The sequence below is a fragment of the Myotis lucifugus genome, unplaced genomic scaffold, assembly GCF_000147115.1.
Source record: "Myotis lucifugus unplaced genomic scaffold, Myoluc2.0 scaffold_63, whole genome shotgun sequence".
Lineage (NCBI taxonomy): Eukaryota > Metazoa > Chordata > Mammalia > Chiroptera > Vespertilionidae > Myotis > Myotis lucifugus.
This window is the reverse complement of record NW_005871111.1, coordinates 882,802-898,453: the sequence shown is the minus strand read 5'-3', so window position 1 is coordinate 898,453 and position 15,652 is coordinate 882,802. Positions and strand designations below refer to the sequence as shown.

At 43.0% G+C, this 15,652-nt stretch overlaps 1 protein-coding gene across 4 annotated transcripts in view; it reads right to left on the bottom strand.

Annotated features, from left to right (window-relative positions):
- Positions 1-968: 968 nt before the first annotated feature.
- NFIA (nuclear factor I A) overlaps positions 969-15,652 on the bottom strand; it is a 369,193-nt gene continuing 354,509 nt past the window's right edge. For all 4 annotated transcript variants that reach the window (XM_014456716.2, XM_023754653.1, XM_023754654.1 and 1 more), the window contains one exon: positions 969-8,141. In XM_014456716.2, coding sequence (XP_014312202.1) covers positions 8,124-8,141 — 18 coding nt within the window. In that variant the 3' untranslated portion in view covers positions 969-8,123. The remainder of the gene's footprint in view (positions 8,142-15,652) is intronic.

Genomic DNA, 15,652 nt, shown 5'->3' with positions numbered 1-15,652 from the left:
GTAGGATGGAATTTAGAGCCCAACTTCTTAGATTAGAAGCCCAACTGTCATTTATTCATTATTTGAATAAATTATTCAATTTCTCTCTGCCTTAGTTTCCTCATCTGTAAAATGGGAGTAAAAATAGTGCCCCTCTCATCGGGTGGTTGTGAAGATTAAATGGATTAAGATATTTGTGCCATTGACTCATCGTCTCTGGCATCCAAGCCCATCCTTTTATACCCTGTCCTGTGGGGCTAGTAGTTTTCTCACTGTGTTGTCCAGACTTCCTTGCCAGGGGCTACAGTTAGATCTGGCCAGTAAGAGGCACTGGCAGGAGCGCTGGGGGGGGAGAGAAGGGAGAGAAGGGAACCCTTTCTGGTTTCAGCTGCTGTCTGCCCCATGCCAGCAGCAGAGGGTGGATGTAACAGCTTCCGGCTCCTTTCAGCCCTCCCAGCGCCCACACGCCTGTCCCCTCAGGACTAATCCTGGAGGCTGCGTCCCACTCCTCAGTCCTAGCACCAGACGCCCCACATCCTCCACAGGGCTCAGCACCAGCCGTGTGGTGTCCCCACCCTCATGGGGACCCCTCTCAATAAAGATCCAAGTATCAGCTGTGTGGGGTCCCTCTTGGGAGTTCCTAGGTCCAGATAACCCCACCTTTCTCTTTTGTTCCCCCAGCTGTATCCTACAGTTACTCATTCCTGACTCCTTATATGGCATCTTAGCACTCAGAACAATATCAGGCACATACTAAGCACTATGCGAGTGTAAAGTCCTGTATTTGTCCAAGTAGGTGAAAAAAACCAACATTATTGCCCATCAGAGCTCTGGGAAGGGTGTCATGTGCCTGACATCCATCAAGGATGACACGAACTCCACGGTGCAGAAAGACCAGTCTTCCGGGGGAACCTCGATCCACACCCATAACTGGCCCTCAGATACCACCACCCAGGCATGACTGAAAGCAAATGATGACACAGTTTCCATAGCATTAGCAATTTTTTATTTTTCCTTTTTTGTTGCATAGGAAATGCAGTACTTGCTTCCAGTAATTGTATTGTAATGTGAGAAGGTGGTAGCACTAATGGTTGAATACAAGAGTTAATCTAATCCACACCAGCTCAAAAACCTGTGGAGATTTAGTTGAATAAGAATGGACGCCCACAGTGATTCTCAACCAATTACAAATTTTCACAGAACACAGTAAAACTAAAAGGCTAACTATGAAAGTCAATACAAGTAATCTAGAGGCACAGGGGGCCCGGCTCATAAAAACAAATGTCAAACCAAGTTATTAACACGGGAGTGTTCAGTTTCACAACGGATCTCTTATCATTGGAAATGTTCCATCCCCCCACTCCCCCCCAATTTGAAATGTAAAACCGAGATATCTTGAATGGACAGATTTCCAAGGGTGGTGGAAAAGTCCCCAGTGAACTCTGTTCCGGGTTAGAGGTCATGGCTGTAGGGGAAAGGGGAGTGTGTGTTTGCCTTTGAAAGTCTTCCTCGAGGACCTCCTAGAACCTGATGAAGCTCTGGCTCTAGGGCTAGTTAGCATCTCAGCGATGCCATCTGAGAGGAGGGCAGAAGCATGAAGCTGGCAGCTCTCAAATCTCCATCCCCAAGGAGCCAGTGGCCTTGCGACCGTGGGTTGAGATTTTTTTTGTGTGTGTGTGTTTTTTTAAAGTGCTAATTTATAGACTCCTACTAAAATAATAAAAAAAATAACAAATAGAATCAAAGGGAAAACAAAAACTTTTGTTATTTTGAGAAGTGGAGCATCAAAACAGCAGGAAAAACAGCCTGATTTTTTGGACATTATTGTCCTCAGGGATTAAAAATAGAAAAGTTCACACAGTAGGACTTGGTGATGACACATTTTGGAAATTAGTTTTTTTTAATTAAACAGCATAGGAGTCCACATGTGAAACCCGTGCTGCCTGGCACTCGCTGCCACCCCTCCTGCTCGGGTCTAGGTGTCACCCTCATCTTCCTGGGCGTTTCTGGTATCTGCTCCCCACTCTCCTGTCCCCCTCATAGCCCTTTGGGGCATAAAACACAGGTGGGTACTCATTTAGGAAAAAAATGAGGTGAAATTTATTTAATTTGGAAAATACTTTCAAATTGAGACCAAAATAGTCTATTTTAAAAATCCCGTGTTAATAGCAAATGTCTTTTTCGTATGAATCGGGCCCAAAGTTTGTACAGTTTTATTTTTGAAGAAAATATTGCAACTGTGCATAAAACTAAATAGCCAAGTGATTTCTTAAAGAATTTTTTTTTTCGTTTTTTTTTTTTCCTTTTCGTATGAGGAAGTCTGGTGTGACGACGGATCAAGCATGGGTACCTGGCTGAGCACTGTCCACTAAGAAAACGCTCGGGCGAGCGGAGCTTCGGCGGCGGGCAAGGAGAACGCCCCTCTCCTGGAAATGTCCGCAAGAGGGTGTTTGCAGCAGTTCTTGAAATTCAGAAACCGTCGTTTTTAGACAAAAGTCTTGCCAGGGCCTGATTTCTGAAATCAAACACCCATGCCTGTCCCCTAGGAAAGAAAAAGAAAACAAAAAACAAAAACAAAAACACAAGTAATACTGAATTTAAGTAAATGTATACCTCCAAAATACTGAAAACAGTCGAAATCAAGAAGAGACAGAATTTGCGTTCTCAGTGAAATACCTTTAAACCTAGCTGACAAGAACCAAGTCAGAAAAAAAAGACTAACATAACTTTGAGTAATATTCATACAGTTCACTAAGCATTATGGAGTAGCATGCATTAATATTGTACGGGTATTTTACATCACCTATACCAGAAGGTCCTGACTGACTGACAGCGAAGGCTACCGGTGTAGAAAAATCTTACTTCAGAAGAGCAATATAATACAGATTTCACAGGCACTACATTTTAATATATCAGGTATTATGCTGGTTTTCTTATAATTCTTTCTGTCCTAAAGCTGGCATTATAACAATGACCAAAAAGGCAAGGATTGAAGTAAACGGAAAGTAGATACCAAAGTTGATATAGTTCTTTTTTTTTTTTCAGACAGATTAGTGCATAGTTGTCATGCAGATAAACACTGCTATGCATTTACACTGTTGGAAAGCAGAGTGAATTGAGCCCAAGTTGTCACATTGGTGTAAATCATTTTGTCAGCCTGTAATAGCACCATGTAATGGATTTGCATGAAACATTAAATTGATTTCAGAATTGGTGACACAGAATTCACTACAGTTAAGTGCTATGGAATAGCTTCAATGTTACCTGCTATATATCAAAGCAATTTTCATCCCACTGCTCTTTTTTTTTTATTGGGAAAAATGAAAGGAAAACAGACATGACACTAATTAGACGAATGCACAGCCTTGGACGTGGAGAAGGCAGAGTGGGTTGGCTGTCAAATGGTAAATACATGCATTGACTTCAGGACGAACTTGGCCTCGGGAGCCGATAGGAATGAAAGCTCTGCCCGTGGGCAGGGCCGCTTTCTGAGACTGAGACCGGCCAAGGACGGGTCTGGGAGGGGGTGAGGTGCCACTGAAGCTCTCCTTACGTGACCATGTCAGTGTGTTTGCAATTTGTTCTATGGGAGGCCTGCTACCAGAAAAAAAGAAAAATAAAGGAAAGAGAGAGATATAGAAGAGAGAGAGAGAAACTACCACCACCACCACCACCACCACCATGGACGACAAAGTATTTCCAGAGACATGATGCAAAGTACATTAAATTGCATTCTCAGAAACCCTCCCCCCAGAGAATCCCAAGGGAGAAATGCTTTTCTTAATCCAGATTTCCTCAGTACTTCCTGACACGGACTACAGGGTGCAAGGCCTGTGGGGATGAGCTTGAAAGGGCAGGAGCAACTTCCCCAGGGGATTTGCAGATGCCCGAGGGCGGGCTGAGTGCCACGCCTCTGAGAGGCAGGGTCCCTGCTCACTGGACTGTCCGAGTGAAGGGCACAGGTGTTGGGGCAGATGCCCGGCAGCCCGCGCCTGACTGAGGGGCGGGTGGGGGTGGGGAGAAGCTGGTACTAAATAGCTGTTCATGCCGGGGTGTGAAGAAATGGAAAAGTGAGTTCAGATCTCAAAGAAAAGAAAAAGCCTCAGGGATGGCAGAGTGGCGGGAGGGATCAGAAAAGGCGCATTTTTGTGGCAGGGGGAGGGGCCAGAAAAAAAAGTAGGTAGAAAACTATTCGGATTTAGTGTTTGTGCCTCTGACTTCAGTTCCCAAAGGGGGAAAAAAAGGAGAGTGACTTGAGGAAGTTATCTTTGCCAATATTGTTAATGCCATGTGACGGAAGAGAAAACATTGAAATATGTCTCTGAATGGAGGGCGGGGCCTTCCAATGCCGATAGCCCTCCGTCTGTCTGTCTGTCTGTCTGTCTGTCAGTCTACACACCCGGTCCCACGGGCCCCACGCCTTCCTCAAAGGTCTTTCTGGGCTTCTACTCTAACAAGGTAAACACGCGGACGGTGGGTGTTGCTTCTTTCCTGCTTGATCACCACTGAACTACAGTTTCCTGCTGCTTTCTGGACAATGAAAGGAACAAAAATGTAACTTAGTGTATTTAATACTTAACCCCTGTTCATTTTCACCCTAGACTGCCTCCCTAATGTTTTAAAGCCTTTAAAACATTTTCTTCCTGCAAATCTGTTCAGATTTCCCTAATTTTAGCTTCATCAAACTTAATACAACAAAATACCTTCAAAAAATACAGCATACCTGTAACGTCCATTTACAATGGTTTTTCAGTAGACCTATACTTCTCAAGCATAGGAATATGCTATACCATTGAGAGAAAAAAAATAACTGTATTTAAATACTTACAACAAAAAGGAAACAGGAAAGTTTTAAACTTAAATCCAGTTCCCAAAGGGGGCGGGGCGGGGGAGAAAGAAAGCAATTCTATGAACGCTGCCTTTATAATGAACAATTGGAAGTTTCACTAGGCTAATTTGACAGAAATTTTTCCTCATTTAAACAACATTACAAAAGTCCTGCATTATAAAATAGGGTAGAATAAATCAATGTAATCAATAAAACTATACAACAATACAAATTACATATCTTCTGAGTGGGCAGTTTATTCTCTCTCTTTGCAGTCATGACTACAACATGCTCACTAAAAACAACTAAAACTGCCCAAACTATTGCTTAGTTTGTTTTGTTTTTAAAAAAAGGGTGCAATTTTATTGTATATACAACCAATTTACTGGTAATACCTTGGCTTATTGCAAGGTTCTGACAAAATGTTTGTCTAGGCTTTTTCCCTTCACTGTGAAGCACTGAAAGCTGCTATTTTTTCTTTTTTTTTCCTTTTTTCTTTTTTTTAGTGCACATATGTCATCATAAAGTAATGCCCAGCTAAGTGCTATAGGGGGAAGGCAAAGTATGCTGGCTGGCTATAGGAAGTGACACCATATACTGACAACCACACCATACAACAGCGCCAAACGACTATTCAACCACTTATCAGACACATATGAAAATCCAAAATGTTTTATTTTATTTTTTTTTCCTTAAATAGAGATAACCAGTAAACAATTTTCAGAACTTGGAAGTTTAAAAACGTGCATATAAAAATGGGCATTATATACTTTTTATTGAATGTGGATTGACTGCAGTCTGCTAAGAAAAATGGGGTGTGGGAGCTGAAGAAAAAGGAAGTTGTCTTTTTTTTTTAAGGCTTGCTTGTGAAAGGAACAGTTGTAAAAACAAAATTGCTTGAAGCAGGGTCAGCTTAGTGCTTCACAGTTTGACTGCTTCTCTAAGAGGAGCCCTTCCTGCGCACGTGCATTCAAAAATCACAACAAAAGTACAAAGACAAACACCCAAAACACACTGCGTCAAGTGCAGCACCGACTTTGGTCAAATAAAAAAAATAAAAGAAAAATTAATCATCGCTAAGCTTTTCTACACGATATAAGCAGGTATTGCATATTTTCATATATCTGGGGTTGGGGGAAATAAAGGAAGACTCCAAATAAATTGTAAAATGCAGCAACATCCAAAATACTGATATTCTAAGCATCTACAGATCTCAGAATAGCACTGCCACTGACCACAGAGGACAATAAAGACTACTCCTATCTGCGGAACGACTAACTCTCTATTTAGTTCTAGATGTTGAAACTGACAATGGCTGACATAAAAGTCACATTTACAAAAAGTGTCTCCAAATGCTTGACTAGGGAAAACCCCCTTTCAATAGAGGAGCATGTGCAACAATTCCACAAATAATCGCTATCCAGGGCAAGGCACATTGATATGGAATTTTTGTTTTCGTGCAAATTAAGGAAAAAAAACAAAACAAAACAACATTGTTTTGGGGGGGAAAGATGAGGAGCAAAGTGTCTTCCCAAGAATTTCAGTTACTTGATTGTATAGGACAGTAGTAGAACCCTTCTGAAGGGCTGGAAAACATAGTTTAAAGGCAAGTGCCTAGAGTAGGGATTACAATATTGTGTCTTAATGCACTCTACTTTATCCTACATTAACTATATAAAAATTAGTTACTAACACTAGAACATGCAGAGACTTTCTCTGATCAGCAGGGCTTGCCAACCAGAACGTATATATATGTATAGTATAGGAAATCTTCTGGAAGTTGCATGGGAAGCAAAGGGGTGCTTCACTGTCTGGTAGAAAAATCACTTGCACTTTTTTTTGTTATTATTTTTTTTGTCTTTTTTTGTGTGTTTTTTTACATAAGATACAGGACATTTGGGGGTGCAAACTTTTTTTTTCCCTAACAAGTACCCTTGATCTGAGTGGGCACCAGCATTTGTGTCAGTATTGGTTTCATTATTAGTATGATTTTTCCCATAGCCCAGTTCAGGGGCGCAAAGGTCTTTAAAATTTGTGGACAATCTCTGGTACAATGAAGTGTCTGATAACTGATAAATCCTATGTTGCCGGATACATGTAAAAATTTTCAGAATTGGCATAATCCATTATAGTGACTTCTAGCTTATGAAATTAACAGATACCATGATTTCATTTTACTTATGTGCTTTGATAACAGAAAATAATTAATTAGCATTTAATGTAGTTAACATATTGTGGTAAAAGCACCATTAGATTTGTTTTTTTGTTTTTTTTTTTAAATTTTCCTTCAGTTTTTAAAGGGATACAAGTTTAACAATAAAAAACATAAAAAGCAAAAATAGCTCCCCTTTTTCTTGCAAGGCTGTTTTTTACCCCAATAATTTAGAGTCCTGGGGTGGAAGGACTTGAAAAACAAAAATAGAATTTTCAACAATCTCTATCTTACAAAGATATTTAGCTATCCAATGAAATTGCACTTTACTCAATTCAAAATTCGATTGTTTTGATTGATTCCTGTCAGTTTCTGTCAAAACAGACCATCTTCCCCATTTCCATGTGAATTTGTGTGTCATTGTTGAAATTGTTGAAAAAATGTTGTTGTTTTTTAACGTAAGTGCAGCATTTCAAAACTTTTACAAAACTGAATAGTAGTAGTAGTTTGCCGTTTTCGGAATTGTTCTGCAACGTGAGTGGGTTCACTGTCCTTGAGGGCCATGTTATAGATTGAACTGCTGACTGCCGAACCAAACCAAGCTAACAGAAAAAGGAAAAAAGGAACATAACTGCATTTTCTTTTTCCAATATGTTACAGAAAAACATTGCCCTTTGACTGTCCCGTAAGTTATATATTGCAGATCTCAGCTACTACAAAAGATTTAGTTTTCCATGTGCCTCCTGATTGCTCGCGGAGGCTCACACCTGTGTGGGTAAATTCATGGAATACTGTGAAACGGCCAGGCTCCGTAAGGAAAGTGTGTTACAATGGAAGTCAGTGAGCAAGGGTAGACCTCCTCTAGCCACATCACCTGATGCTCACGCCACCATGAGAACACTTCATATGTTACAAAGCCCAGCCATTTCCAGCACCATATGAGAAAATTACAACAGTCCCAAAAGTAGTTAAAAAAAAATCCCAAAAGGTTATGGCCTTTGCTGTTTGACCATAATGCTCGCTGTTTCCATGTACAAGTTGATTTGATTCTCCCCTTCCCCTGACAGTGAAGTTGTAACCGCGCTGGGTTGAGGATGCGTCCATGTTACAGAGTTGAGAAGGGGTCAGGTGGTCTGTCTGGTGGATGGTGGGACACTTCGACTTTTATCCCAGGTACCAGGACTGGAAGAGAAAAGGAAAAGAGCAATTAGAGGTTCAATGTAGAAAATAATATATTTACAAGTTGTCCTTCCAACTGTGAAATCAGGATCTGTAAGGGATAAAGGGGGGATTCATGGAAAAAGTAAAGGAGCCACAAACAGTAGTAAATCTTGAGACACTGAAACTGATCTTACTCCTCTAAAATTGAAATTCAGTGTCTCCATTGGGGTTTGCTAACGTTCAGAGTGTGTCCTACAAAATAAAGTATTTATGTCCCCTTGGTTTTATAGTCTGGTGAGGACAGCAACACAAGGGCAGGAAACTGGATCACCTTGTTTTTCATTGGATCCTCAGTGCCTAGTACAGTGCCTGCAATAGAAGGTTTTCAATAAAGAAAAGTTGATCAAATGAAGAATTGGTGAGGGGAGTGGTTTCGTGTGGTGATGAATGTCTCCTTTGATGCTTTTCACAGCATTTATTCAATGAGATGTAGGCACCGAAGATGTTATTGCTGCATTCTCTTAAGAGGCACAGATGATCAACGGTGATATAAGAATAATGAACTCCTTTATGCACTCTATTATCTTTGCAGCAGCATCTACAACAGCCAACATATGGAAGCAACCCAAATGCCTATCAACAGACTCATAGATAAAAAAAAAAGCTATGTTACATATATTTAATGGAATACTACTCAGCCATAAAAAAGAATGAAATCTTAGCACTTGAGAGGCATGGATGGACCTAGAGGGTATTATACTCAGTGAAATAAGTCAGTCAGAGAAATACCATATGATTTCACTTACATGTGGAATCTAAAGAACAAAATAAATAAAAAAAATTGAAACAGACTCACAGACACAGAGCGCAGACTGGTGATTGTCAGAGGGGAGAAGGACTGGGTGAAAAAGGTGAAGGGAGTAAGAAATACAAATTGGCAGTTAGAAAACAATCATGGGGATGTAAAATAAAGCAAAGGGAATCTAGACGATAATACTGTGATAATTATGTATGGTGCAGGTGGGTCCTGGAAATATTGATGGGGATACTTTGTAAAGTAGATGATTGCCTAACCACTCTCATGTATACCTGGAACTAATCTATCTATCTATATATATCCTATATAATGAAGAGGCAATATGCAAATTGACCATCACTCCAACACACAAGATGGCCGCCCCCATGTGGACACAAGATGGCCAGCAGGGGAGGGAAGTTTGGGGGGGGGACCCAGGCCTGCAGGGGAGGGCAGTTGGGGGGGACCAGGCCTACAGGGGAGGACAGTTGGGGGGGACCCAGGCCTGCAGAGGAGGACAGTTAGGGGGCAACCAGGCCTGCAGGGGAGGGCAGTTGGGGGGGACCAGGCCTGCAGGGGAGGGCAGTTAGGGGGAATTGGGCTGGCAGTGGAGCCGTTAGGCACCGATCAGGCTGGCAGGCAGAAGCGGTTAGGGGCAATCAGGCAGGCAGGCAGGCGAGTGGTTGGGAGCCAGCAGTCCTGGATTGTGAGAGGAATGTCCGACTGCCCGTTTAGGCCCGATCCTGGGCCTAAACGGGCAGTAGGACATCCCTCAAGGGGTCCCAGATTGGAGAGGGTGCAGGCTGGGCCGAGGACCCCCCCCCCTGCCCTCGTGCATGAATTTCATGCACCGGGTCTCTAGTCTATATATAAAAGCCTAAGCAACCGAACGACCGGTCGACCAGTTGCTATGATGTGCACTGACCACCAGGGGGCAGACACTCAATGCAGGAGCTGCCCCCTACTGGTCAGTGCACTCCCATAGTCAGCCTCCCGTGGTCGGCCAACCTCCCACATTCCCTCCCTCCCTCCCCCCCTAGCGAGATGGCCCCAATTGGCCCTGATCACTGGTCAGGCGGAGGGACCCCACCCATGCATGAATTCATGCACCGGGCCTCTAGTACAAAATAATACTGAAAGTAAACTGTAATTGAAAAAATTTAAAAAATAGTGATATAAGAATAAGTGCAGGCAAAGTGGGAAAAAAAGCTATACTGAGAGTCCTGGGTGGTTTTGGACAAGTCACAGCATCTCTCTTATACTCAGTTTCCTTCTATGTGCATGAGGTAGATTTGATGATGTGAAATGCTCTTTCCTGCTCAGCATGTCTAAAACAATGGCTTCAAAAATGACATATAATAATCAAAACTTCACCCTATTAGTTACTGGGATGTGCCAAGGGAATGCATAACTTGCATTCATATTTTGTTCATTCAACATTTATTTAGAGCCTTCCCTATGCCTGCTGGGCCCAGTTACCATTTTCTCTCATAAATCTTAGGTGGTTAGTTTGGGGCAATAGTCTGGTTATACCTCCCTTTATATGCTGGCATGTCTTTCTCTGTAAGCTCAACAAAATGGCCAATCATAGTTTAATATCAGAGTCAGTTTCTCAAGTGAAATAAAAAAGTACATGGCTTTTGCCAACTTTTCTCTAGAGATACCCTGGTCAAATTCACCACATTTATCATTATTCACAGAAACGTCATCAACTTCTAGCGAAAGTGAATGCTTCTAAAACCTCTGAGTTGACAGGATCAAGAAAGGGTTACATTGGGGTTGATCCGGTCAGATGGAGGCTCATTCGTATCCAAGAGATTCAATTAGGTAAAGTGAGGACTCGTTTGATCCCCAGGATAAATGGCAAAATGATAGCTACGTGGAGGTTGGTATAAGATTTCCTGGTCACACAAGTCACCTTTGATTTCCAGAGCACTTGAAAAAACCTAAACCCGAACCGAAAAGCCACTCATCCTGTATACTTTGAGGAGTTATTCTCTGACCACATGCTTTGAGGAAGACAATAAGGCCTCTTGTGTCCTGAAAGGAAATCATCCTGGCAAATGCACACGGCCTAAATCTAGCTGGACAAAAGAAAGGCGAGGGAGAGAGGGAGCAGAGCCACGCAGACTCCAAACTGTCTTTTTAGCAGGCTCTCCACCTTAGAGCCGAGTCCTCTCTTCAACAAAACAGTGTCCAACTTTGGGTGCCACAAATAATGCTCATAATTTCTGTTCGCACACTTTCTCAGTCAGTTGTGAAATTCCAGACTTTGACACAGTGTTGGCAGTTCTGGAAGCCAACGCCTGGGACCCGGTGAGTCAGCAGGGGGAGCAGTTTTCCACACCACAGTTTCTGGATGCAACCTCAGCGCACTACAAAAATCTGCAGTGCCTCTGCACTTCTCTTAAAAAGCAAAGCAGGGGGAAAAAAGTTTTCTTCACACATCTTACTATTCAGTGTGCCTTGCCGACAAGGTTACCCCAGAGCAGCTCTGTAATCCTTCACTGAAATAGGCTTTATTGATTGCTCTGGTCTATTGTTCTCTTTTCAAGTCCCCCAAGTTCAAGTTCATCCTGGTGTTACATCATGTCTGGTTGCTAAGAGCAACCAGACAGACCCAGACGTGACTATCATTAGCAAGAAACCCTCTGCTCTCCTCCCACCAACCTTCCAGTGGCTCTGACGTAGCAGGCCCACTGCAAACACATTGAAGTATTTATTCTGCCTAATTTATGACCTACACAGCAAGCAGGACCCCCACTCCAAAAACCAACACCGTTGTATATTTAATTAATCTGTCTTTCTCTGGCACTTGGGAAAGTTAGACAAAGGACTAATTATTGTGTTTCGCTCTCCACACTTTTCTTTTGGGGGGTGAATATTTGCATGGGAAAGAAAACTACAAGGCCCCGCAGTGCCCCCCCCTCCCCTTTTTCTTTTTTGCCCTATTGACATTTCATGAAATACTTTAGCTGCTTAAGGGAATTAGAAAAAAAAAAGCGATGTGAATGTTACTCCTTTTGAGTTGGTATTCAGTAACACAAATCAACTCATGACATGTTTAAATTTAAATGCTAACCACACACTCTCAGAGTTACTTTAAAGGTTAGTTTTTAATCAATAGAAGTTGCTGACTCTGGGGTTTTGAGCTGCGCACTGCAGCTCTTGGGCTTTTGTCTAACGTTAAAGCTTTCAAACTTTTTTTTTTCCTTGAGATGATTTTAGCAATGATTTGCAGACACAGAAGGCTATTGTGCTCAGACCAGCAACATGTCAATAGAGGAGCGAGTTGCCCTGTGGTGGGGTGTCAATATGACTCCTGAAGGCTTGGGTTGGGGGTCTTTAATAACCTGTGAAAAAAACTTAATTAACCCTTTCAGGCCTGAACCAAAACCTATTCTTAAACTTTTTCACTCCTGTAATTTGACCATTAGTACTTATTTCAACATCACACTAATCTTCATGACAATTAACCCGCTACTTGACCAAGGCTTTCCAGAATGGGAAGGGGGCTGGGTTAGGGGAACCATACAGATAATTTTTTTTTTTGAAATAGGTCTCTGATTCCGATTAAATCCTTTGTTTGCAGAGATGGCAGATAAACAGTTATGATAATCATCATCATCATAAATATTCATGCATACTCCCGAATTTTCTCATGATCAGTTTGTAGCTGGAAATACCCCCAATTCTGTTATAGTGAGTGTAATAGTTGCACATTTATAAGCCACCCAATTTCTATAAACCTCCATGATTGGAAAAAGCCATTTTCTCTTGTGACATTTTCTTGTAAAATTCATTATGCAAGCACTGCAAGGTTCAAAACATTCCTTGAAGAACAATTCTGAGCACGTTCTTCTTGGGTCATACAAGAAAAATATGAAAGAAATTGGAGATTGTTAAATTGTTGGGGTTGAGTAGCAAACCACTAGGAAAATGTTGCCACATTAAACAAAATTCATTTATGGAGAGTAAAAAAATCGTCCTCAGCTGTTTACTGACATCAGCTTCGGTTTCCTATGGGTTCTGCCTTCATACTTTTTATAGCCCCTCATCTAACCTACTGTATCCAGACGAACTACAAAGGAATCTCTGTCCCTTATCTGCAGTGAGTCCTAATATTGCAATACAATATAGGATGATGTTATCTGGATACATTTACATTAAGGAAGTAAACACGGGGCTTTGATCTATGTTTTCCTGGGGAACACTCTGCTGCAGTTGTTTGGAAGTCCATAAATCCACACTCCCACAAAGGCTCCGGGTAAGTAAAATAGCTCTGTGACATTCACAGTCCCTCCAGTTTGGGATGTGCTGGGGGGATCGTAGGGGGGAACTGTCCTCTCCCCCTGTTCAAGGTGAAACATCAAAAGAAATCTGCAGTCCAGGACCAGAGCTCAGCTTTCCTTTTCTCCAGTCAAATGAAGAAGTAATCTCATCAGGTTGGAAAGTGCTGACTAAGGATTTAATAAAGTGCCTGCAGATGTGGCGTCTCTAAGGTATTCAACTCATGTAATGCAAAACAGCTCCACACTGAATGTGCTTATAAAATTTCATTTAACCATTGCAGCGCGACTTTTTTTTTTCACCATTCTCTAAGGAGTTTTGTCACACTTCCCGCCCCTTAATTTACAGCTCCATGAAAGTTCGGATCCCATTCTGCCAGAATTCTGGACTATTCACAGTAGTCAGGTTTTATGAACCATAAACAAAATCTATCCGGCTGCATCCGAAACAGGAAGCCTGAAATGGTAGTAGGTGCCTTCGACAGTGGCCGGCGCTTTCCTTCTTGTGCCGCATGGAGAGCAATTAGGAAACTGAGTCTATTTTCCTCTCTTTGGTCATGAGGTTGCTGGGGGAAGACTCGACTCCTTAGTAACAACAAACATTCAAATAACAACTTTTTTAAAGGTCTGTTATGAACCCTTTTCACTCAGAGGGCCGGATGTATATTTTAGCAACAGAAGGAAATACAAGTCTGTTTGAGATAGCTATATTTTACTTTAACCAAAAAAAGAGAGAGGGTGCTGGTGGGGGTGGGGTGTGGGGTGGGGAGGACGGAACAGACTGTGACCCAGCAGAATCTGTTTTGCAAATTAAAAAGTTAAACAAAGGACCTCAAGGGCAAAGTTGAACACTGCGGAAGGAGGTTGTTAATGTGGAATCCAGAACTGGGTGTGACACTCCGCTTTCTTCTCCAGGCCAGGTGGGTTATTTAAGGACATTCACACCCGAGAGGCCTCTGCCCCCACTCCCTCCACTCTCAGGCCCCCCCAGCAGGCCTAGCTCTCCCTCAGCCACCAAGCAGTGTGCATCCGACCAGCGCTGCGTGAGTTGTGGTCACCATGTTGACTTCTCTCTTGAGGAGATTCCATCTCCGCTGGGTCACGCTAATCCAGTTAGTCATTTTTGGCTTCCTGCTCTTGTTTGGATGAGCTCAAGTCCACTGTTTAGTCCAAATGAGTTGTCCTTGGCAAATCAGCCTAAAGCCTGGTAGCCTCCCGCCCCCCTTCCAATACAATGGGAATGCTCAGGGCCTCAGAGTATACTTCTGGCTTCTCACATTAGCATACACCAGTTTGGAGCATTATTCTTCACTCATTCAACAAGTCCTACTATGTGCTCGGTGCTGTGCATGTGGCGAACTCCGGGGAAATGAGGAGTACAATAAGAGCAGGGTGCCTGCTCTTAAGGCATTGTTCAGAAAAAAGGTGCTAGCTTTTAGACTATGTCCTTCAATGTGCTGGTATCCTGCTTGCCTCACACTGGGATCTTTATAAACCTACTAGAGGCCCAGTGCATGAATTCGTGCACCAGTGGGGTCCCTCGGCCTGGCCTGCGGGATTGGGCAAAACTGACTCTCCGACATACCCCGAGGGGTCCCGGATTTTGAGAAGGTGCAGGCCAGGCCGAGGGACCCCACCGTTGCATGATTGGGCTGGGGAGGAATGTGAGAGGTTGGCCAGCCAGAGAGGGACCACCGGAGGGCTCCAGGGTGTGTCCGGCCCATCTCGCTCAGTCCCGATCGATCGGCCGGACCCCAGCAACAAGCTAACCTACTGGTCGGAGCGTCTGCCCCTGAATTCGTGCATGGGTGGGGGTCCCTGTCCCGCCCTGCCCCCCCCCTCCAGTTGGCTGGGTGGTCAGTGCGCTCCCACAGCCAACTTCCTGCAGCCAGCCAATCTCCTGTACTCCCTCCCTCTGGCCGGCCCTGATTGGGGCTGGCAACTCCTGCAATGAGCATCTGCCCCCTGGTAGTCAGTGCACATAATAGCGACTGGTCATTTGGTTGTTCAATCACTTAGGCTTTTATATATATAGATGTTAACTGATGAGGCTGAGCATCAATGTCTGAGGGACCCAGGACCGAGTCCCACTTTTCCCATGGACTAGTTGTGCGACTTCAAGGAGCTGTGTGTCCTGCGGCTCAGAGGATCGCTGTGAGGACCAGTCTGCACTACAGGAGAGGAAAGAGGTTTTTTTTACACTAGTTTCTTCTTAAAAAGGTGACATGCTGTACACAGGTGTCAGTTATTGGTACTGCCAGCCACAAGCTTTGATCTCTGCGGTCATTTTTCTTGTCTGATTTTGTTAATTAAAGAAAGCCCTGTTTTCAATAACACTAAACCAAGACTTGTTTATTGTACAGGAAACTATTAAACCATTAATGGGCTGTGATTGGACGGGCTTACCTTTGTGGCCTTATCTTTTCACCGCTTGTACTCAGCACTTG